Source organism: Scardinius erythrophthalmus, assembly GCF_964197995.2.
Source record: "Scardinius erythrophthalmus genome assembly, chromosome: 24".
Classification (NCBI taxonomy): Eukaryota; Metazoa; Chordata; class Actinopteri; order Cypriniformes; family Leuciscidae; genus Scardinius; species Scardinius erythrophthalmus.
Genome location: NC_138244.1, coordinates 17,796,676 through 17,820,297, shown reverse-complemented (window position 1 = coordinate 17,820,297; position 23,622 = coordinate 17,796,676). Strand labels below are relative to the sequence as shown.

The window sequence follows — 23,622 nt, the reverse complement described above, 5'->3', positions numbered from 1 at the left end:
ACTTCTGTTTGAGGAGAAACTTGATTGTTTAGACCACAATATAATCTGATGTGAAGTTCACAGAATTCAGCACAGGTAAGAGCTAGAATGACTGCTATAGACTCAGCTCATCTTTAGGCACTTCAGATTTTATTGTTGTGAGTTTATTGTAGGCCTATGTCCAAGATTCAATTAGCAAATGTACTCATCTGTGGCATTTAATCAAAAGTGTTGGAGGAATTAGTAGATGTTTTCATTTTAGCCTGTAAACATATCAGTGTTTGTCCTGGCTTGTTTTAAATCCCCTCGTGCATGAAGCCATTTTTTGGATTGATTCTTATATTAATTATGATATTTGTCATTTTAGTAAGCACAAAGCCTCACAAATACAAAATCAAGCTATCAACAAATCACTACTCTTATGTAACTTGAGAAACTTGTTTATTGCTAACAAGCTGACAGGTTTCCAAATTTTACCTCTGCATAATGCTGTCTTTTTATGAGGCATCTTATAAACTCATATTATACACTCAGACATATTCTAATATGCATAATATTCTATATGCATTCTGATATTGATTTATTCTGGGCAGCCAAGATTGGTCAAAGGAAACAAGGAGCATTTTATAGTGAAACGAGATGTAGGGTAATCGAAATAATGTTAATAATGCAATATAAAGTGTGCGTAACATGGACACTTTAATAAAAAGTGACCCTGAACACACATGGAATAACAACAATAAACACAAGGGGGCAGTATTCTATTCTACTTTTTCAAATGTTCACACTGCATTTACAGAAAGGTTCCTCTCAACGTAATTTATTTGAAAGGTTTGGAAGGTGCACATCTGTTTCAGGTTTCATTTGTTTGATTCTTTTATTTCTGTGTGCATGTATTTAGAAAATGAAAAATGAAATTCATTTAATACTTATTTATTTTAAATAATCCCTTGGTTGTAGAGTGCTAGACTCTTGTTTTGGACTATTAAGATGGTTCGCTTAACTTTAACAAAAAAAAAAAAAAAAATACCAGGACATTTGTAATAAGATCATCATGATCTAAGCAGGTAAATATTGTTATACGGTTTGCAAACCTTTCCGTCCTCACAGACTTTCTCTTCACTTTACAACTATACCACAGTAATTCTGACATATCACAGGTAGTGTACCTGTTATCTTCCTGCAACTCAAGTTTTCAGTCAAGGAGACATATCCTCACATAGTTCTTCATAACCTTTTTGGGCCACAGTGTCCCAAAGTAGATTTACCTTCAATAACCATTTATTAAATCTCTCCCCCATTAAAGTCGCAAGCTCCCAAGAGCTGGCTGCATTAATCCTGATTACAGGCTGTCAAGCGGAGGAAACGGGGTCTATGTGTCAAGCGTGTCATCGAGAGATGTTTTATCCTCATCTGCATCTTTCTGTCTTGTCAGTTAAGGGCGGGAGAACCCAAAGAGTGAACATCAGGAGATGAGCTTTTGCACTGCTAGTGCTGGGACCGCTTTAGAGACAGAGCAAAAGAGGGTCTTAGAGGGTCCGACACGGTCATGAGTCTTTGAGGTGCAGCGTGAACCGGACACATGGAGAGGGGCGGCAGGAGAGCCAGTGGATCCATCACACGGGCCTCCATCAAACGCACACCATCAGGGTCACAGAAGGTGAGAGTGTCCACTGGTTTTAATGATGTTTAGGGCTGTTTCCTATTATATGATTTAATGATCTAGAGGTGATTGAAAAGAGTGAAAGTATGTTTTTCTTTAAGAGTGAAGTCAGGAGTATGTGACATGATACTGAACCAGGTATTCACAGCAGGATTCTTATCATTAACTAAAACTTAAACCATAAAAATACATTTTCAAGTAAAAAAACTAAAACTTAAAAATTTAGACATAAACTTGAAGGGTTTAGTCTTTGTCCAATCAGTTTGTAAGAATGGGGCAGAGTGTAAAGACAGTCCAATCAGCTTGAGCTACATATTGTTTACAATTCTTTTCATGGCATTCCTTTTTAACTTAGATGTAGAATCATTCTGCTTGTTATTATTTCTGTGCATATGCTTCTTAACTTGTTTTTGAATTGTTAGTGAGGCTTGGTAAACTATTATCATATTATATTCATACTCAATTTGTACAGTTGAAGCAGTTTAGATCAAAGCCTTTGTGAATCAACACTGGTGTTCCACAGGGGTCTGTTTTGGGTCATCTTTTATTTATTATTTATCTTCTACCCCTTGGTAATATTTTAGGAAATTTGGTATTCAATTCCACTACTATGCCAATAATACCCAACTTTACCTGTCCTCCAAACCTACTTCTACTTTCTCTCCATCTATCATCTTAGATTGTATAGCTGAGATTAAAGAGAGGTTTACATCAAATCCTGTTAAACTTAACAGCAGTAAAACTGAAATTCTTCTTGTTGGTTCAAAAACCAATCTGACCAAATCGAAATTTTCCCCTTTGAATATCGATAATTTGCCAGTATCTGTTTCTAAACAGGTTAAAAGTTTGGGTGTCATCTTTGACAGTACTTTTTCATTCAAAGCACATATACTGTAAACGGTGTCATTCGCTTTGCATATTTCCACATATGTAATATTAATTGACTTAATCCGGCTCTCTCACTAAAGAGCACTGCGATTCTTGTTCATGCTTTAGTAACTTCCCGTATTGATTACTGTAACACTCTTTTTTTTTATGGCCTGCCTTCAAAGCTTCTCTACAAACTCCTGCTAGTACAGAATTCAGCTGCTCGTATTATTTGCAGAACTCCTCTAACTGAACACATTACTCCCATATTACAACACTTGCATTGGCTCCCGGTTAAATATTAGCCGCTTTCCGACCAAGTAGTTACAGGAACTTAGTTCTAGGAACTGTCCACTTCTAAACAGTTCTAAGAACTACTCTCCCCCAAACTTGGTTTTGCTGTTTGCGTTCGCACTGGCCAAGTGGCCGTAGGAACTGGTAAAGAGGGGTAAGGGAGTGACGCAAGCACAGTAACTTTTATTTTGACGGCGCGACGGACCTTTATTTTGGCGGCGCTGAGAACGCCAGAGCAAACAATGCTCGCATACTTGTGTTTATTATTTAGCGATCTGTCTAACAATACTGTTTAATATCTTATTAGATAGAACTGTTATAGAAAGTAGACAGTATATGAAAAAAGGTTATTAGCCTAACGTTATGCCGTGTGGTTGATGTCCAGTGTCGCTAGCTGGGCAGATAAACATAATCATGTTTGGCTTGGTCCCCTCAAAGTTGCGTTGGATTTTCTCTTCAGCATAAAGGTTTAGAGACCCATCTATCACTGTTTTCCATGTTTGTATAGTTAGTTTATGGATGTAAATATAGGCTATAATCTGTGTGTTTACATTCTAGCTGTTTTAAAAATGGCGGGTGCTGGTGTTCCGCGTGCGTTCGGTCATCAGCGTACACTAACGTCACGGGTAGTTCCTATAGTGCTGGTTTAGACCCTACTCTGAAGTAGGACCTAAATTTTTCCCTACAAATGGAGTTCCTAGAACTAAAATCGTTCCTAGTCGGCGTGTTCGCACCGCAGGAACATCCGGGTACTTTAGCCAATAGCTCTAGGAACTGTGAAAAGGTTCCAACGTCGGAAAGCGGCTAATGTATTGATTTTAAAATCCTTCTTCTTACTTACAAGGAACTCAGTAATCTTGCCCCTTTATACTTATCTGACCTTCTTCATATCTACACTCCTAGTCGTACTTTAAGATCATCTTCTGCACTCACTCTTGTTCTCCCTCAAACTCGCACTTCTAAGGTTCCGAGCCTTTAGTCATGGAACTTATTTATGGAACTTGTTGCCACAGGATGTGTGAAACAGTGAAAGTCTTCTTGTTTTTAAATCTTGCCTTAAGACCCATCTTTTTAGGCAGGCTTTTATGTGATTGCTTTGATGCTTTTGTCCAGTCTCGCTGTAATAATGATTATTTGTTGTTTAATGTTGATTGTTTTATTGTGTTTGTGAGGTGTCCTTGAGTGTCATGTAAGGCACCTATAAATAAAATGTATAATATAATATAATATAATATGCAAAGGGGTAATGTGAAAAATTAATTTGTAAATTTAAAAAACTGATTTCCCTCTTTAAAACTTGCAGATTATCTCTACAGTTGCACCACTAACCACGGCTGCTCCCATGAAGCTAAAAAGCAAATTCAACTTGTTGCTATGTTGCGAAACGTGAAGTTAGAGATACATTATATAAAACAGATTTGCATCTTTTAAATCTCTTACTAATCCAAATCCTAATCTTAACGATCGCATGAGAAACCAAAAGGGCGGCTCTAAGCCCAAACAAGCAACGCAACTTTCTCCAGCAGCACCAGAATGAGCGGCACCTCTGTGGTTTGATGCTCCTCTGCTGCCTCTAATCCCCCATAATGCCCAGTATGAGCACCAGCAGCTAGGCAAGATTAAGCACTTTAACTCCCTACTTTCAAATGTCCAATTTCATGTGATTAACAATGAAGTTATAGCCTTCAGAAGGAATTGAATATATCTTTACAGCGGTAGACTCTTGCGCCAATGCCAAGAGGCACATTTCATGTAAAACATGTAGGAGTTGTCAAAGTAAAATCTACTCAGTATCTTCTAGTAGAGGGTAAATGAGTCAGAATACATCAATCAAATTCCTGTGAATGTTTATGAATGTGTGATTAGTGAATAAATGTAATACTGCTATTATTGTTTAGCAGTACAGTGAAAAACAAATTTCACAAAGAAAAGTAACTAAAATAATTGGGAAAAGATGACAGCACCTGCAAATAGATTCATGCAGAAAGTTTTTAAGGGGTTGTGTCCAGTCCAAGGATATGGTTATTTAAACACCTCCTTTGACATTTCCATGCATCCTCCAAAAATTCACAATTTCTCTTTTCGGTCTCTGTCCCTTCCCCCCTCCCAGACAGAGAAAAACACTCTCACACAAACGTAGTTGTCTAAAAAATGTGTCTTATGACTAAGAAATCTCAAGGCTAATCAGTGACATGTTGGTCTCATGTGATGATGGATAAGTGGATTTTCAAACCCACAGAGACAATGAGTCTTTTTAGAGACAGAGTAAGAGGGGAAAAGTACTGTTTTAAAAAGGTTAAGCATGTTAAACTTGCCCAGAACTCTACAGACCATTGTCTTCGAACTTGGTATAACCTCAATAATACTGCATTGGCAACCATCAGAACAAATTACGGCAAACAAAAAACATATAGCTTTTCAGTTTAAGATCTTAAAATGACATAAACAGTACTTTACAATCAAGATCTCAATCTCCATTTATTTATAAAGCACAATAAAACAACAGTAGTTGACCATTGTGTACAGTGTATGACAGTAAAATGCAACATTAACACATAAATGAAACTTAGCCCTATTTAACTCTTTTAAACCTTCTCAAAGAGAGGTTTTGCGTTTTTCTTACTCTCCTTGAGATTTAAGAAATTTAGGGACATCCATGCTTTAATACCTGACAAAAAAAGAGATTAAAGCACTCAAACCATGGCTGTTATTTTGCTTAAAAGGCACATCAATCTGCATATATACAGAAAACAAAATAGGGGATAGGATAGATCCTTGGGGAACCTCACAGGTCAAGACTGATTTAGAGGATGAACACCCATCCACAAAGACTGAGAAAGTTCTACTGTAGTTTTCAAATAGGATTTAGGGCACAAAATGAAATACTCACACAGTGTTCAAAGATATTTGTCTTTCTCTTGCTAGATGTTCACAAATATACAGTATAAAGCGAGATAGATAGATAGATAGATAGATAGATAGATAGATAGATAGATAGATAGATAGATAGATAGATAGATAGATAGATAGATAGATAGATAGATAGATAGATAGATAGATAGATAGATAGATAGATAGATAGATAGATAGTGTTTTTTTTATTGTTTTTTTACAAAGTTGTGAGTTGAACTGTGAGCACAAATCAAATCCCACACTGCTCATTAGTTCTAAGGAATGGGTCCCCGGACCGTTGCCCTCTCATGTGATCATCAGTGTCTGGTTTTGAAGAAACTCAAACAATGCATGAAGTGTGTTAACAGGCTATGCTATGTCAAAATTTAGAAAGTATGTATTTATTTACCATGTCTTTGTGGGTTTTGCCTTTACAATGTGAAAATGCAAACTTGACCACAAACTGTGGGAATGTTTTGCATAAACTTTTAATCTGATTTCCCCTTTTCAGCTCTCACAAATCGCAGCTGCAATCCTATTTATGAACAAATGCCTTTTTAGTTGAGCAACAATGTGCGAGATGTCTGACTATGTGGAAAGACTCAATGGTGTTGATTGTTGCCAGGTTTGCTATAGGCCTTGTTAATTTGAGCAAGAAAATCAGGTTTTTCCTTCCAGAGAGCTTTTGTCCGTTTTCCGAGGAAAACTCTAACAAAGCTGATGAGTGCTCAGCAGATTTGAGTTTTAATTGCTGTGGATAATGAGTTTAAACAAGCCGAAATAAGTGCGTCATACTGGCTGAACTACTGCAGTGGCAAGAGCCCTTTGTCTTCAAGAGCTTTAATTACCAGTAGTCCACGTGGGTTTGAGGACAGTATCAGACTGCTGAAAGAGTGAGATGGTTGAGGAAATAACCCATTGAAAAGCACTTTAAACCAATGATCTCAGCACATCTATTTGACCCATGAAGGGCTAAATGGACATCTTAATTTTGGGTGTAATCTCCCCATGTTTGCAATGGTTGACCAAGCAACCCTGCTGAATAATATAATATGTAACCAGCACAATGTCGTTAAATAATCTCCCTGCATGGCCAAATTGGTCAGACTGGTCTGTTTTGAGGGCATTTTAAGCTGGTCATGCTAGTAGACCAGCTAAACACCAACTTAACCAGGTTGGGAGACCAGCCAAAACTACCTTAGAATGATTTACTGATATTCTTTTATCAACTACTGATAGCTTAAAAAAACCAAACCACTAGTTTATTTCACAATGTATTATTAATATTTTCACAAGTGGATCTTCTTATATCAACAGATGAAACATCTTCTACTGAGTAGTGTTCCTCACTATGGTTGGTGGTTAAAGACTTCTCTTTTTTTTTTTTGTATAAAAGATTCTTCCCTAAAAGAATAAAGTCAGTAGAGTCATCAATGCTTAGACGTGATTGTTAGTCCGTCAGAACCATTTTCCCTCCACAATATGGTTGATGAAAATAGAGATTAACAACAATTAGTGTTGGATGACCTTGCCCCCAACTGGAGTCCTGTCATGTTTTAACTAGGCCTCTTTTCAAAAGAATGCCCAATTCTCTCAATTATGCAAATTGGGCTTGAAATCAAAGTGGTCAGAGGAGGGTGACACTTTCAAATGAAAGGCTTGGTGAGTTCCCATTCCTGGTCATTTCTAGATACAAACCTGACTCTCATCAACTTGTGAAGAGTGTTTGAGGTAGAAAAGCCGTCGCAAAAGGTTTTCTGAGCTTAAGGAGTGCGTTTCATGGGGGCTGTGAAGCTATCAAAGTAGATTTGTTGTGCTTTGCTCCAGCGAGGGATGAAAATACCCTGTGGGCAAGGAGAGAGGGGTCATGGGACTCCCAAAAGGATTACCTTGAACTGGAGTCATGGGACGTGCCCCGAACAAAGAGCCTGCTCACATGCTCATCATATGAACAGCCCCTCATAAAGTGATGAAGTTTCATGTCCTGTGGGATTCATTGAGCGCTGGCGCTCTGGGAAAGAGCACCCCTCGCCAGCAGAGCTCCAGGAGGGACACGGATGCAGAAAGTTTCCCGTTGGCACTTTCTTAACGTCGACTAGAGGCTCCACAGGTAGGACCCCTGCTAGCTAACGCTAGTTGAACAGAAGGAACCCATGGATCCATGGTCTACTGATGCTACTGTGATGGTTGGGACAGGAATGATCAGGACTGGGTTTAGAAGATCGTAGTATTGAAATATAAAACTTGAGAATAATTTACCAATATTTTCTTGTGTTTTCTCCCTGCAACAGCAATGAGCAATTTCCAAAAAAACATCTTTGTTAACAATGTTTACATATATATATTAGTTTTCATTGCTTTACATTTTTAATTGTGCAATGGAAAGTCATGGTTTGGTGGGTTTCTAACATGTTCTGTCTTTCTTATCTTGACTACTGCCCTGTGACTGATTTTTCGGAGGAGATTTGCCTCAAAAGTTTTCGTCTTAATTAGGGCTGAACCAACAACAAAAGCCCAGACAGATATTGCTTTGAACCAAAGGTTCATTTCTTTCAGAGCAAGAGGACAATCACAAAGCTGGCACGACAAAATCTGACATGGTCTTTTGCAAAAGCTAAAAATGTTGGTGGGTTTCCATGGCACTGAACAGAAAAAAAAGAGATGAATATCTCTGGTCTGGAACAGGGTTTGAACTCTAATTTGCTATGCACTAATAATTACAAGCAAAACAGGCCACAGGCTAGACTCTCTGGATGGTCTTTCATTCAACTGATATATCTACACATCCTGACCACAAGAAACAGTTCATTTGCAGTGTTATAACTATGGGAACTGTAAATGACCAGCATTATCTGTGTATTAGTATATTACTAAAAGCACATTGATCTGTGATAATCGTGAACAAATGCATTTCACAAGAAGTGCTCATAGTTATTCATTTTTATGCATTTGCCATGTACATATTTTCTCTTCGATATTTTCTGTATATCTACAGCTTGCGCGTACTGTAGCACTCATACTTTAGTAAGGATTATCATTGCAAAGAGGATTTACTCCATTCACTCTAGGCAAACCCAAGGGACTAAAAGCAGTTCTTGCTGTAACTGATGTTGAAATATGAGGTTTGATGGTAAAAATTGATGGTACATTAAATACCGTATATGTGTAATGTTGAAGGTTTGTGCTTGTATAATTGTTTCTAGAACCACACTACTATTTCATAATAAATGTGAATTGTGAAACTTTAAAACCTAAATGCGAAGACTCTTCCACTTTATTTACTGCCTTCTCTGCTTCTGAGGGTCAGAAAGGTGTTTTATTTTATTTTTTTATTTTTATAATCTGAATTGTGAAACATTAAATTATATTTTCAGATAATTTTACACCATATTTATTACTTTTTCTTCTCTGTTTCCTAGTGCCAGAAAGCTTGGATTGAGAGAACCTTTTACAAAAGAGAATGTATCAATATATTTCCAGCCAAGGATCCAACCCGGTGAGCTAAAGAACACGCAACCAAGTACATATAATGACACCATTGTGCAAGACAAATTACCTCTATGACTCATTTTGTTTAGAGCCTTTTTAGTCTCTTATGTAATGAGGGGTGATTGTGTGACATCATAAGCCCTTTTACAGATCACTGTGTGGGCATGTTTCAGGGCTGAATATGAAGGGATCGGTGTAGTTCAGTCCACCAAACTTCCTGTATGTGGAGGGATGCCAGGATGTGCGCTGATGCGTGTACCAACACCAACCACGGTTTAGACACAGCCCTGATAGGTGGTTTATATGCGTAGAAAGAATAGACAGTACCCTCCAACCAAATTATTTCAATGATGAAATGTCAGCTAATTGAGCCACATCTTGTTGCATGCGATAAAACAAACTTCCAACATTACTTCTGCTGTGATTTTCCTCAGGTGCGCCTGTGGTTATCTAGTGACTCAACACACGGCCATTGCAGCAGGCGCCGCCACCAACAAGCCATCAGAAGAGAACCATCTTGTGCAAGTGGACCCTCCTCAAGAAAAATGGTCGGTGGTCAGACATACCCACACCACCCCTACTGACGCTTACGGCACCATTGAATTTCAAGGAGGAGGATTTGTCAACAAAGCCATGGTATCTATTCTGAACATTATTGGGTGAATTCACTTACTAGTTGCGCTACTTTTGTACCTGGTTTTTCAATGGAAAACGTATTCGTTAACTACCTGTGAGTGCATGGCAATAAACAAACTAACTCTCAATAAATTCCCCCTTGAGAGTTGAATTTTACATCCGACAAAGTCTAAATAACCAAGCAAACCACTTTTGTGGTTACATAATTGCAGGAAAAGATTCATGAACCTGCTAGCTTAGTTCGAAAATAAACAAGAACGACAGTTAAATTTGCCTTTAATCTTAAAATGCAATCTTTCCTACAGTACATTCGGGTGTCGCATGATACTAAGCCAGACAGCTTGCTGCATCTCATGGTGAAGGAATGGCAGCTGGAGTTGCCCACGCTGCTCATATCAGTTCACGGTGGTCTCCAGAACTTTGACCTGCAGCCCAAACTAAAGCAAGTCTTTGGAAAAGGCCTGATCAAGGCTGCCGTGACTACCGGAGCATGGATCTTCACTGGTGGAGTAAGCACCGGTGGGTATTTATGGTCTACAACAGGGATAAGCAAATCCAGTCCTAAAGGGCCACTGTCTTGCAGAGGTTAGCTCCATCCCCAGTCAAACATACCTGAAAAATCTAACCAAAATCTTCAGGATAACTAGAAAATAAAAGTAGGTGCGTTTAATTAAGGATGGAGACGAACTCTGCATGACAGGATCAGAGGTGCCCACTCCTGGTCTACAAGTACGAATTCAATCCACACAGTTGAAATCATCCAACATTTGGACCCATCTTCAATCTGGTTTTCTAAGGGATATGTGATTTGTTTGATATCAGATGTGCTTAAGAGTGTTTCCTTAATCTGTTTTATGTTACTCTCACAATGTAGGAGTAATCCGGCACGTTGGAGATGCTTTGAAGGACCACTCTTCTAAATCCAGATGGAAGGTCTGCGCTATAGGCATCGCTCCATGGGGAATCCTGGAGAGCAAAGAGGATTTAATTGGAAAAGATGTAAGCATGATCTATTGGCATATAATACAAATCATGATGGTGCTCATATACTTGTAACTTAAACTAATATTCTGAGGTGTTATGCTACGTCAACTAATAGTAGAAGCTTCATACTTGTCTACTGACATCCGCAATGTTTTGTTCCTCTTCAGGTGAACAAACCGTATCAGGCCATCTCCAACCCTCTGAGCAAACTTGCCGTTCTCAACAATAGCCACTCGCACTTCATACTATCCGATAATGGCACATGTGGGAAATATGGGGCGGAGGTCAAACTACGCAGGCAGTTGGAGAAACACATTTCACTCCAGAAGATTAACACGCGTAAGTGCAGTAGCATCAGCGAATCTTATCTGCTTTAGGTCTAATGTACCTCTGATCTCCTAAGAGGGTGCATTTGAAAGCTCGCTAAGGGTTTGAATGACACAAGATATATCCTGTTTATCAGTGATGGGGTCAGGGACCAATGGAGATATTCTCCATGCCATTACAGGTTTGATCAAGGCTTTGCTGTCTGTGACCTGTGGGTTTCCCTTTGTCATCCTATGCCTGGAGCTTGTGATAAGGCAGGGACAGCAAAGGGAGGCTCAGCTGTCACCACTCACATCGTCATCGGCTGATCTAGGATCAGACCCGGAAGCAGCAAATTAAAATGATTGTTCTCCCCACATTTCTGACTTTTAAATACCACTCCTTTTGTTAATCACAAAAGGGCTTTTTGATTTTTTTTATGTGAATGCATTTGGAGTAATTGAAAATAAGATTTAAAAAACAACACCCAGAAGGCTCAAACATTCAGGCTAATGTTTTGTAATAGTATTATATTGATATGTGCACAATCCCTGTACTAAGAAAATCAAAACATGTAGGTAAGTGAATTGCTTTTTTGTGTATGTGTGTTAGGATTGGGCCAGGGTGTACCGGTGGTGTGTCTGATTGTGGAGGGGGGTCCCAATGTCATCTCCATTGCCCTGGAAAGCCTGCGTGAGGAACCGCCTGTGCCTGTAGTGGTTTGTGATGGTAGTGGTCGAGCCTCTGATATTATTTCCTTCGCCCACAAATACTCGGAGATTGAAGGGTGAGTGTTAATAATCATTAATAAACAGATCTCTGGAATGCGTTACTTGATTCTGATTTTTCAGTCGCAAAATCCCATAATTTTTTTATTTATTTATTGATGCATAGATGTAACCTTTTGCTTCACCCTGAAAGGGTCCTGATTGGCCTTTAGGGGTTTATGTTCCAACAATGACCAGCTACCTGAACATAATCCCTTAAATTTCTAGGACAGACCCATCATTAATAGGAACACTGATAATCAGTTGCCCAATCTGTTCATTATCAAAACTGTATTTTCAGACTGGTAAACGAGGACGCAAAAGAGCAACTGCTGGTCACCATCCAGAAAACCTTTAACTACAACAAAATGCAGTCGGGGCAGATTCTGTTAATGGTCATTGAATGCATGAAGAAGAGGGAGTTGGTAAGTATTTACAATGGCTTAAGATCATGTAACAAATGTAGACCAACATTCATTAAAACAAAACCATTCATTTTCTTTCTTGATGAAATAAAAACTTTTTTAACCAGTCTAAGATGCTCTTAAGTTGTCTCTTAGTCTGGTCAGGTTTTCTGGTTTTAGATTGGCTTTTCAGCTTGTTCTAGAGAGACCAGTTTGGCCAGGCTGGGATACCAGCTAGATCAGACTAAATATTGAGTGAATATTTTTTGTGCAAACTTTCATCAATAAACATTCCCATTCATTATTCATTTTGTCATGTGTTTTTATTCATGCTTCTGTCTCATGCATTCATCTACATCTGCTCCCTAGTTGTATTATTCAGGTACATCACATCACATCTTTACATTTACATGTAAAGTATTTAGCAGACACTCTTATCAGAAGCGACTAATGATTTTGCTTCACATATGAGACCAGTGTGATTAACAGATGACAAGCATGCAATTTACAACATTATCTGGTAGAAAAGAAGTGCTTTCTGAGTCCATTAGTTAGAATGGACTTCACAATCACCAGATATTTACCCAGTGACCCAGTGCTCGGCTAATGGTAATATTTGTGCCGCTGCAGCTTTAACTGAGGGTAAGTGATATGTTAAGTATTTAGTAATACTGCTTCAGGACAGGAGATAATCTGTAGCTCTATACATCTGGACTAGGATCAGTGAAGTGCCACCTGTTCTTGCTTACCAGCTACGCATATTCACCCTGTTCCTGAATATGAGCAGATGGGGGAGGGAGGGAGGGTGGATCCATTTCTCTCTAATCCACACTGTACATCTTCTGCTTATTATAGTGATATCACATCACGTTGTCTGGCATTAGATAGGCTAATGGCTTCCACAACAGTGTTTTACATAAAATGGGATGCTAATGTATGTTAAGAGCTCAAGTCCATGTACATACATAAAACCTTTGGTTTATATGGATATTAGGGACATAAATATACTTAAATATTTCAAGCACACTATTAAAAGTGACTATTGATAGCTTAGCCGATGCTAGTATGAAAACAAGCATGCTAATGTTTCCCCAAGCAATTTGTGTAAAAAATGGTTTGCTTAAACAGAGATTTTTAACATGAATTTGACATACATTCATTCTCAAAATATTAAGTGTTTAGGTGTTGCAACCCAATGTAGCCATGAGATCTAACTGCAGACTCAACCATAAGTTTCTCATTAGCAATGAATGCTAACACTCAGGAGTGTCTTGAAATTAGGCCACTCATCCACGTCAGCGTGATTACATTTAATATTACCGTGCATGTGACTGCAGCTCCGAGGTAATTCAATTTGATACCAGACATCTTAAACAAGGAAAGCAGTATTACTTAATTTGAGAGCTATGAAGTTATGCAGAGTTAATACTTAATTCTGATCAAATTAAGCCAAACATTCATCCAGTTCTTCCATTCATTTTCATCACCGTAATTCTGAATTAGCTCACATCCTTGCCCAAAATAAAGGTATTAAAAAGTGTCAAGTGTTAGTTTTGCTGCCCCATTTAACTTGTTATGTGTAGATAACAGTCTTTCGAATGGGTGCTGAGGGACAAGATGACATTGAAATGGCTATCCTCACTGCATTACTGAAAGGTATTGTGAGAATGCAGACCTTCTAAAATTTCGCCACAGTTTTGGTCCATGGTTAAAAATGAGCTCAAATGTGTTCATTGTAATTCAGGAACAAACGCATCAGCTCCAGATCAACTGAGCTTGGCTTTGGCTTGGAATAGAGTTGACATAGCACGCAACCAAATCTTTGTGTATGGGCACAACCTACCAGTGAGTGAAATATGTGACTTTTCAAAATATACCCAGGAAATAAGACAATAATGATTTCCCAGAGACTTTTCTTAAGTTGTAAAATGTGTTTTCATAGCCGGCGAGTGCCCTTGCTAGCATCTCCACCAGCACAGCACCAAAAGAAAAGCAGAAAGGAGCAACTCAACGTAACAAAGGAAAGGCCAGAGGAAAAAAGGGCAAAGGAGGCAAAGCCAAACCAGAACAACCAGAGGAAACTGACCCCAGAAAGTTAGAACTACTCAATTGGGTAAGACAGTGTGGTCCCTCTACACCATAATTTTCTCCATTATATTTTGTATATAATATAATATAATATAACCCATTTTTAAATGAAGTCTTCTTCATGAACATTAAGTACACAAAACTTGAAATGAAGGATTTGTCAGACTGATTCAGTCCAGAAACTCCAGAGTTCTTGAGTCTTTTGGCTGCGTCCGAAATCGCATACTCTCTTGAGTGGGTACTTATTTTGAATTTGAGTGATTACTTCAGGGCAGCTAAAAAAGTATGTTCTATATTATTATATGCACACAAGAATCTCGCTGGAAGTAGAGGGTCATCCACGTATTTTTTTGCCTACTCTTTTATTACTGTGAATTTGGAAATTAGAAAATAGATTGGAATTACATCTATTGGATACATCTATTGGAAAATAGATGTAAACTTAAGGAATGTCCTGAGGTTTTAGTAAATGGGCATGCAATTAAAAATGTGGATGAATTCAAATATTTGGGTGTTACCCTGGACCCAACTCTTAGTTTTAAAAAACATGTTAAAAGATTGAGTAGTACACTAAAATGTAATCTTATAAATTACAGATATATAAGAAACTCTCTTACCATTGAGGCATCAAATACTTACTTAAGTGCAATGATTGTTCCACACTTTTTGTATTGCATGACAAGTTTGTCTCAAGCAGGTAAGACAGTCTTAAAGGGATAATTCACTTTGAAATTAAATTTTGGTATGTTTTAGCTTATCTCAAGGGCATCCAAGATGTAGGTGTCTTTTTTTCCGCAGAAGTTTCAATTTTGATATTTTTAGGTCAAACCGTTTTTGTCTGTCAGTCATATAATGCAGGTCGATGGTCACTGTCTCAAAGAGCATGCACAGAGTCCAAATTAAAACAATTCCCCATCGTCCAAATTAAACAATTCCCCATCGTAAGTACACATTGATGGCCTAAGACACGAAACGAGCGGTTTGTGTGAGAAAACGAACAGTATTTATATCGTTTTTAGTTCTTATACACAGCCACGTCCAAGTGATCTGAGGGCGCGCGCGCTTCCTGCTGTGTGACGTGTACGCAGACCGGTGCATAGATATATATACACTAGATGTCGCATTAAAGACATTCGTCCCAATGAACTGCCATAGACAAGGCGACATCTAGTGTATATATCTATGCACCGGTCTGCGTACACGTCACACACCAGGATGCGCGAGCGCCCTCAGATCACTTGGACGTGGCTGTGTATAAGAGCTAAAAACGATATAAATACTGTTCGTTTTCTCACACAAACCGCTCGTTTCGTGTCTTAGGCCATCAATGTGTACTTACGATGGGGAATTGTTTAATTTGGACGATGGGGAATTGTTTTAATTTGGACTCTGTGCATGCTCTTTGAGACCGTGACCATAGACCATGATGGTTTTAATTGAAAATTAAGTGTGACAGTGGTTGTAAAATTGTATATTTTAATGTTTTGTATTTTACTCGTATGGAATTTTGTTTTATTGTCTTATTGAGGGATAAGACAATGGTCCCTGCCAAGGGACTACGGGCGGAAAATAGAACTTGTGCTATAACCTGGCACAATGCATCTCTCCTTGTTTTGATACAAGGTTAATGTTAATTTTTGCATTGCCCCTGTTTAAATAAAAAATTAATTTGAATACTGCTTTTGTCACATACTGTTTTTCATCTACTATATGTGATTTCGGATGAAGCTTAGGTTACCAGTTCATTAAAAGAACCAGATAATAATCAGTCATTTGATTGTGAATCAGACTTCACTGTTTGTTCTGTAGGTTTTTGATTCACTAAAAAGAAGTGGCTCATAAGAGTAATTTGTTCATGAATCGAATTACATTAATTCAGCTTGCTTAACAGACATTTTTTCTTGCCATTATTTTGTCGTACACTATCTGCAGTAATCACTGGTCCTTAAGTGAGACATTTGGAACAGGGTTTATAGTCCACCATTACCAAACTAGATAATCTCACATATATGACATACTTAGCTTTAAGTTTAGTGCTTCAGTGTGTTTAGCTTTTCCTCACTGTAAATTCTTGCTCACTGTCGCCCTCTTCAGGTGAACTCCCTCGAGCAGGCCATGATGGATGCTTTGGTTCTGGACAGAGTGGATTTCGTCAAGCTCCTGATAGAAAACGGTGTAAACATTCACCATTTTCTAACCATCCCTCGATTAGAGGAGTTATACAACACTGTAAGCACCGTAACCATTATCATTTAGGAGCTTATCACAAAAGAAGCACAATAGAGGATGAGAGCAATTCATTAATCCACTGGAGGAAAAAATGCAAGCCCTGCTGTCATATTTTTTAATATTGCTCATTTTATTACTCAATCATACGCAATCTTGAGTGTGTGTGTGTGTGTGTTTTGTTTGTTTGTTTTTATCAGAAACTTGGTCCTGCCAACACTCTACATATTGTAGTAAGAGATGTTAAAAAGGTAAAGCTATCTGACTTTAATTCTATGTACTCGACTGCTTGTGTTTTTTGAAGAAAATGTAAAAATATAATATTTTGTGCATGTGTTTTCAGTAAACTTAATATGACGAACATCTCAGGAGAAATAACATTTGTTCTTTTGATTTCAAAGGGGAATCTCCCACCGGATTACCAAATCACACTGATTGACATTGGACTAGTGGTGGAGTACCTGATGGGCGGAGCCTATCGCTGTAACTACACAAGGAAAAACTTCAGAGCTCTTTACAACAATCTTTATGGACTGAAGAGGGTGAGACGTAGAGGTTAATAAAACTAGTAAATGTTTCAATCATGTACAAATAGTCTAAATAATTTAATGTCCCTTTATTTGTAGCCTAAAGCCTTGAAGCTGCTTGGAATGGAGGTACACGTCAAATATTTGACCTTCTTTTAATTACATTCTCTGACAGATCACACAATATCTTTATTAATATAAATATCCTGCTCACCTCATTAGGATGATGAGCCAAGGTCAAAAGGCAAGAAGAAGCAAAAGAAGAAGAAAGAAGAGGAAGAGGACATTGACGTGGATGACCCAGAGGTCTGTCGCTTCCATTACCCGTTTCATGAGCTGATGGTCTGGGCAGTGCTGATGAAACGGCAGAAGATGTCTCTGTTTCTGTGGCAGAGGGGCGAGGAGGCTATGGCTAAAGCTTTGGTGGCCTGTAAGCTCCTCAAAGCTATGGCTCACGAGTCGTCTCAGAGTGAGATGGTGGATGACATATCTCAAGACCTCGATAACAACTCCAAGTGAGTTAATGCAAAGTCCCTTTCAAGTAAGGTTCACTACTATGTAGACAATAGGCATGCAAGTGCAACTGCTAAATGTATGCTAAGTTAAATGCTAAGTGTTATTTTTCCTAAATTGTTTTACAGTGTTACAGTAAACCAAAACAATTGTATTTGTTACTTAAATACTGCAAAATTTTATTTCTGCACTGTAAAATTATTCTTCTGACAATTTTAGGGAGTTTGGAACCTTGGCCTATGAGTTGCTGGATCAGTCTTACAAACACGATGAACAGCTAGCCATGAAACTGTTGACTTACGAGTTAAAGAACTGGAGTAACTCCACCTGTCTGAAGCTGGCAGTGGCTGCCAAGCACAGAGACTTCATAGCCCACACCTGCTGCCAGATGCTCCTCACTGACATGTGGATGGGCAGCCTGAGAATGGGTAAAAACCCAGGACTGAAGGTGAGGCATTTTCTTTGAGACATTTCAAGATAATGAGCAGAGTTCTTCATTTGGAAATGTACATATTCATAATAATTGATTTTACTTGTAAATACAAAGCTCTATCATGATGGCGCAGGCTAAACTCAATCTGCTTGCAATCACATCATTCTCTATAGGGCACAGCTGATATGCATTTTGCTTCTGTCATCTCTTCCAGGTGATACTCAACCTCTTTTTCCCGCCTTTTATCCTGCTGTTGGATTTCCGTCTGGGTGATGAAGTGTCTCATCAAGTCACTGTGGATAATGAGGACAAGAACACCAAAGATCATGATAAGTCCAGCCGGGTAAACTGCACCACTCCTTCTATTCAAACAAACCCCTCCTCTATTAGATCAGTGTAGTGTACATAACTGAAAGCACTTGGCCTGACATAATATGAGCCTAACCCATCAGTGAACACACAGGTATTACATGTCACATCCACACATGATGTAGATAGAAAACGGAAGGAAAAAAATCAATTAGTTATAGAAAGCATTTGTGACCCTGGATCACAAAACCAGTCACATGTCGCACAGGTGTATTTGTGGCAATAGCCATCAATACATTGTATGGGTCAAAATTATCGATTTATCTTTTATGCCAAAAATCATTAGGATATTAAGTAAAGATCATGTTCCATGAAGATATTTTGGAAATTTCCTACTTTTGTGAGTGAATGCAGCACAATTACAAACATAAATGGACAACTTTAAAGGAGATTTTCTCAATGTTTCGATTTTTAGACACTCAGATTCCAGATTTTCAAATAGTTGTATCTCAGCCAAATATCGTCCTATCCTGACAAACCATACATCAATGGAAAGCTTATTTATTCAGCTGATGTATACATCTCAATTTCAAAAAAATGACCCATGTGACTGGTTTTGTGGTCCAGGATCACATATAGTGTGCAGATACGTTTACAATCTATTACAAACCGAGTAATTATGGTTAATCTGGTGGGAGCAGTCAGGGAACTCTAGATGAGAGGTTAATGCTGCATCAAACGGCTTCTTAATCTTATGTTTGGTCTGGTTAAAACAAATCCAGGATGATTTAGTTTTTGGATTTTAGCAACTGCTGTTTCTATGAATCCTAAATGTTGTGAAATTTCCTCATGTTTATTTAGGATGCCAACGCAGATGCAGCCTCTAAGAAAGGAGATGAGGAGGAAGGCGATAAGAAAATGAGGCAGATTCCAATTGGGAGAAAAATCTTTGAGTTCTACAATGCCCCTTTCACCAAATTTTGGTTCAATACTGTGAGTAGAATATTCATTTATCCATTTTCCAAACCGCTTGTCCTAAGGTCGCAAGGATGCCTATACCCAGAACAGATTGGGTAGTATATATTTTGAAATATATTATTTTATGTTGTAAAATAAAATAAATGGTGTATATTTTTGTTATATTATTAATAAAAAAAAGAAAAAATTCTAAAATGCAAAATTGCCTTGCATTGGGCAGATTTCCTACCTTGGCTATCTCATGCTGTACAATTACATAGTACTGGTGAAGATGGAGCGTTGGCCATGTTTACAAGAGTGGATCGTCATTTCATACATCATCACTTTGGGGCTAGAGAAAGTCAGACAGGTAAAGATGTAAATATCTCTCCTTAAATCACCAGCTCTAGAAATCGATGCACTCAAGTTAAATCAACTAAGACCCAGTTGTAAAGAATCAGTTTGTAGCCTATTTCTGGTACTCTCTCTTCCAGATCTTGATGTCTGAACCAGGCAAGCTCAAGCAAAAGATAAACGTGTGGTTGGAGGAGTACTGGAACATCACAGATATGGTGGCCATCGCCACTTTCTTGTTCGGGGTATTACTTAGGCTACAGAATGAACCCTACATGGGCTACGGTCGTGTGATCTACTGCGTGGATATTATCTTCTGGTATATCCGCGTGCTGGACATATTCGGGGTCAACAAGTACCTTGGACCCTATGTCATGATGATAGGGAAAATGGTAACGTAGTTCGTTGTACTAAAGTTATTATACTTTTAGACCTTGTACACTTGATTATCAACTATATGGACTTTTTGACTTGCAGATGATTGACATGCTGTATTTTGTGGTGATCATGTTGGTGGTCCTGATGAGTTTCGGTGTGGCACGACAGGCCATACTCCACCCAGATGAGGAGCCCACATGGCGCTTGGCCCGCAACATCTTCTACATGCCTTATTGGATGATTTATGGAGAGGTGTTTGCAGATTCGATAGACCGTAAGACTAGAATTTATAGTAAGATTTTGTTTCCTGCCTCCAGGGTAGATAGATAACAGTCTGATCCACCATACTAACACCTCACTAATATCTTCATTTCCTCTGTGATCCTGTTGTTTGTTGCAGTTTCCCCTATAACATAATGCTTAGTGGCATTCAAACTTATGAATGTTTAGTTATTTCAAACTTGGAGACAGAAAAATGTGTTAGTCAAATTGTTATTTCAGTATTTCAGGCTGTACACACTGCAGCAGTTTTCTAGTTGATTATCCTGCCTTTCTCTTGATTGATAATGTGTTTGATTAATTCTTGTTGCACACATTGATTTCCAATTGCACTAACTCACTTGTTCGTCTCTATTTTGCCCTTCTGGAATGGCCTGAAGTTTACGCAATGGAAATAAATCGTAAGCACAACGATGAACATTTGACACAATGACAAACACTGTTTTCAAAAATAACACTACTAATGGTATAATGGCATTGGAATTGTTGTGAATGCAAAACAAATTCATCACTGGTACTATAATGTAACAAGAAAGCTTTTTCTAAACAGCCCCCTGTGGAGATAATTTATATGATGAGGATGGGAAAAAGCTTCCACCCTGCATCCCTGGAGCATGGCTGACTCCAGCCATCATGGCCTGTTATTTGTTAGTGGCCAACATCCTGCTTGTGAACTTGCTCATTGCTGTCTTCAAGTAAGAATGCTACCATTACAATGTTTTGATGACTTATTTGCATTTAAAAACAAACAGTGTAAGATCGGCTGCAAAGTTGTGGCTATTGGTCTTTACCAAAATGTCTTCATTGGTGTATCTTTAGTAACAGTTCAATGATTTTGATTTGCTAGTTGTTATGTGTTTCCTCCCAATAAAGCAACACGTTCTTTGAGGTTAAGTCCATCTCCAACCAGGTGTGGAAATTTCAGAGATATCAGCTCATCATGACCTTCCATGACAGGCCTGTGCTACCTCCACCACTCATTATATTTAGCCACCTCTACATCCTATTCCGCAAACTCTGCTGTCGTTGTAACAAGAAAAAGGAGGGAGAACTGGATGAGAAGGATAAAGGATTAAGTGAGTTTCATCAAATAATTAGACCAAATTATAAAGAATCAAGATGCAGGTGGTCAAACTGAACATGAGATGAATTTATTCTCTGTTTTCGTCATAAAGAGCTTATTCTTACCCCGGAAGAGCTGAAGATGCTGTATGAGTTTGAGGAGCAATGTGTGGAGGAATATTTCAGGGAGAGAGAAGACGAGCAACTGTCTTCAAATGATGAGCGTATCAGGGTTACAAATGAAAGGTAATTGAAATACACTAATACAGGTAAACTTCTGCAAACTTCTTTTTTATGTAATCATCACATTAACATACTCTTCTTGTTCCTGCACAGGGTAGAGAACATGTCCATGCGCCTTGAGGAGGTGAATGAGAGGGAGAACACAATGAAGGCCTCCCTTCAGACAGTGGACCTTCGTTTGGCCCAGCTGGAAGACATTAATGGCCGAATGGTGAATGCATTGGAACGACTGGTGGGAATCGACCACTCTGAATTGACCCGGACACGCTCAACGGCTTCCTCTATTTGTGACCCCTCTAATCTTCAACGTCACAGTAGCATCAACAGTGCTGATGGGTACAGCCTCTACCGTTATTACCTGGGTGTTGATGAACGTCCACCTGAGGAAAAAGAGGCAGATCAGAGTAAAACAATAAGCACTACAAACCTCAACACAAAGGAATATGGCCAGAATCTAGAGGTAGATGTTCCAGGGACAAGAAGACGTCTTGGCTCATGTGTGGACATCCGAATCTTCCCTTGTGAGAAGGGTGTTGAGGTTGATGGGACAAAGCCAGAATCACCAAAATCTTCAGTTCCTGACAACCAGACTTCTTCAGATGGTGCCACACAGAAAGAAGTCTTGATGACTGAGAGAAAGAAACTTCAGGCGACTACCTCCTATCCTCTAGAAAAGGTGAAAGCTTTCAGATACTATCCCACAGAAATACAAAGCACATCCCCGTCCACTGTGCGAAAGTATAGGAGCACAATCTCATTTGATCAAGCAAGTGAAAGGGAAGCATATCAAGAAGGGGAAGGAATGGATGTGTCTCCAGCTACAAGACGTTGGAGTGCTGGTTATGAGTATAAGGTACACCCTAGTCTTTTTGGTCAGATGCCAAAGGTATCAATGGTAAGACCCTTGGTAGACCAGATTGACAAGTTTAGCAACAGTTTCAAGGTAGATCAACATTCTGACCAGCCTGAACAACAGAGGCTGATAGTTTCTACTATAGACAGTAAAGAGGAGATGGGAATGCATGAAGGAGAGAAGACCCTGGACAGTTCGGATGGACCAATGAATCACGAAAGAGTTCAGCTGATAATAGAAGATGGGATGACAAAGGGTGGAGAGCTACCCCCAACAGGGGCGACTGGTATAGAGCCATTGCTGGATGTAGATCAGGTAAACCAGGAAGAAAGAAGTGACGAAGTGGACAAACACCTGAAAGATACTCAACAGAAGATGGAAAAGGATCCAGATGATCCTGAAGGAAAAAGTTCAGAGAAGCAAGATGGAGAGCAAACAGAGGAGAAAACTACAGGTGCCGTTTCCAGTGATTCTGAAGTCCAAGTTGATAGCCACCTGCCTCTGCCAGAGGACACAATGTTCCTCCCTGGAAGATCCAAAAGCTGGTCCACAAAACCTGGCAAGTCCTTAGGAAACAGTTTGAAAAGAGCCCATGAATCAAGCAGTGAAAGAGACCTTGCTGGAGCTTGTGGAGACTCTCCTGATGATCCAGGGAAACCAGCACAGAAGACAACAGATGATGTAAACGAGCCGTAGCCATACGCAAAGGGGACACTTTTGAAGGAGTCCAATAAGAAGATACATTCCTCAGATAAGAACGATGCACACATTCAATTCCTTTTATGCACCTGTAGCACTAGATACTTACATTAGAATTATGTACTCAGGTGTCATAATCAAGTTAAATGAGTAGCAAATCTCTGAAACCATATCATCAACTGTTCATTAATTGTGTGCTTGCACTAAAAGTATTTTCATCATTATATATATTTAAGGTAAAAAAAATACATTATATTACAGTATGTAACCTTGCTCACTGTTCTGGTCTTCATCACGCCATTTATGTGTTATGGTTTAGAAGTTTTGGATTGGTATACAGTATTAGTAACAGTATCCAGTATAATGACAATTAGTGTAAGGCTATGCAATCTGAACTAATCAAGAGACAAAATGAGTCTA

At 38.8% G+C, this 23,622-nt stretch overlaps 2 protein-coding genes across 2 annotated transcripts in view; both read left to right on the top strand.

Annotated features, from left to right (window-relative positions):
* Positions 1-12,584, top strand: part of LOC308685071 (transient receptor potential cation channel subfamily M member 1-like) — a 29,932-nt gene extending 17,348 nt beyond the window's left edge. The window contains exons 2-9 of the mRNA XM_081356573.1: positions 1,415-1,639; positions 9,115-9,191; positions 9,619-9,820; positions 10,126-10,339; positions 10,695-10,819; positions 10,972-11,143; positions 11,723-11,897; positions 12,179-12,584. Of these exons, the coding sequence (XP_081212699.1) occupies positions 1,562-1,639; positions 9,115-9,191; positions 9,619-9,820; positions 10,126-10,339; positions 10,695-10,819; positions 10,972-11,143; positions 11,723-11,897; positions 12,179-12,425 (1,290 nt within the window). The 5' untranslated portion in view covers positions 1,415-1,561 and the 3' untranslated portion in view covers positions 12,426-12,584. The remainder of the gene's footprint in view (positions 1-1,414; positions 1,640-9,114; positions 9,192-9,618; positions 9,821-10,125; positions 10,340-10,694; positions 10,820-10,971; positions 11,144-11,722; positions 11,898-12,178) is intronic.
* A 1,295-nt stretch (positions 12,585-13,879) lies between these two features.
* LOC308684600 (transient receptor potential cation channel subfamily M member 1-like) lies at positions 13,880-23,199 on the top strand (the record flags this gene model as incomplete). Its single annotated transcript, XM_081355865.1, has 17 exons — positions 13,880-13,937; positions 14,026-14,126; positions 14,224-14,394; positions 16,464-16,544; positions 16,997-17,137; positions 17,222-17,251; positions 17,345-17,637; positions 17,855-18,083; positions 18,283-18,411; positions 19,239-19,370; positions 19,576-19,704; positions 19,829-20,080; positions 20,166-20,340; positions 20,896-21,040; positions 21,219-21,421; positions 21,521-21,653; positions 21,744-23,199. 17 exons carry the CDS (start codon positions 13,880-13,882, stop codon positions 23,197-23,199), a joined length of 3,858 nt encoding a protein of 1,285 aa, XP_081211991.1.
* Between the last annotated feature and the right edge of the window lie 423 nt (positions 23,200-23,622).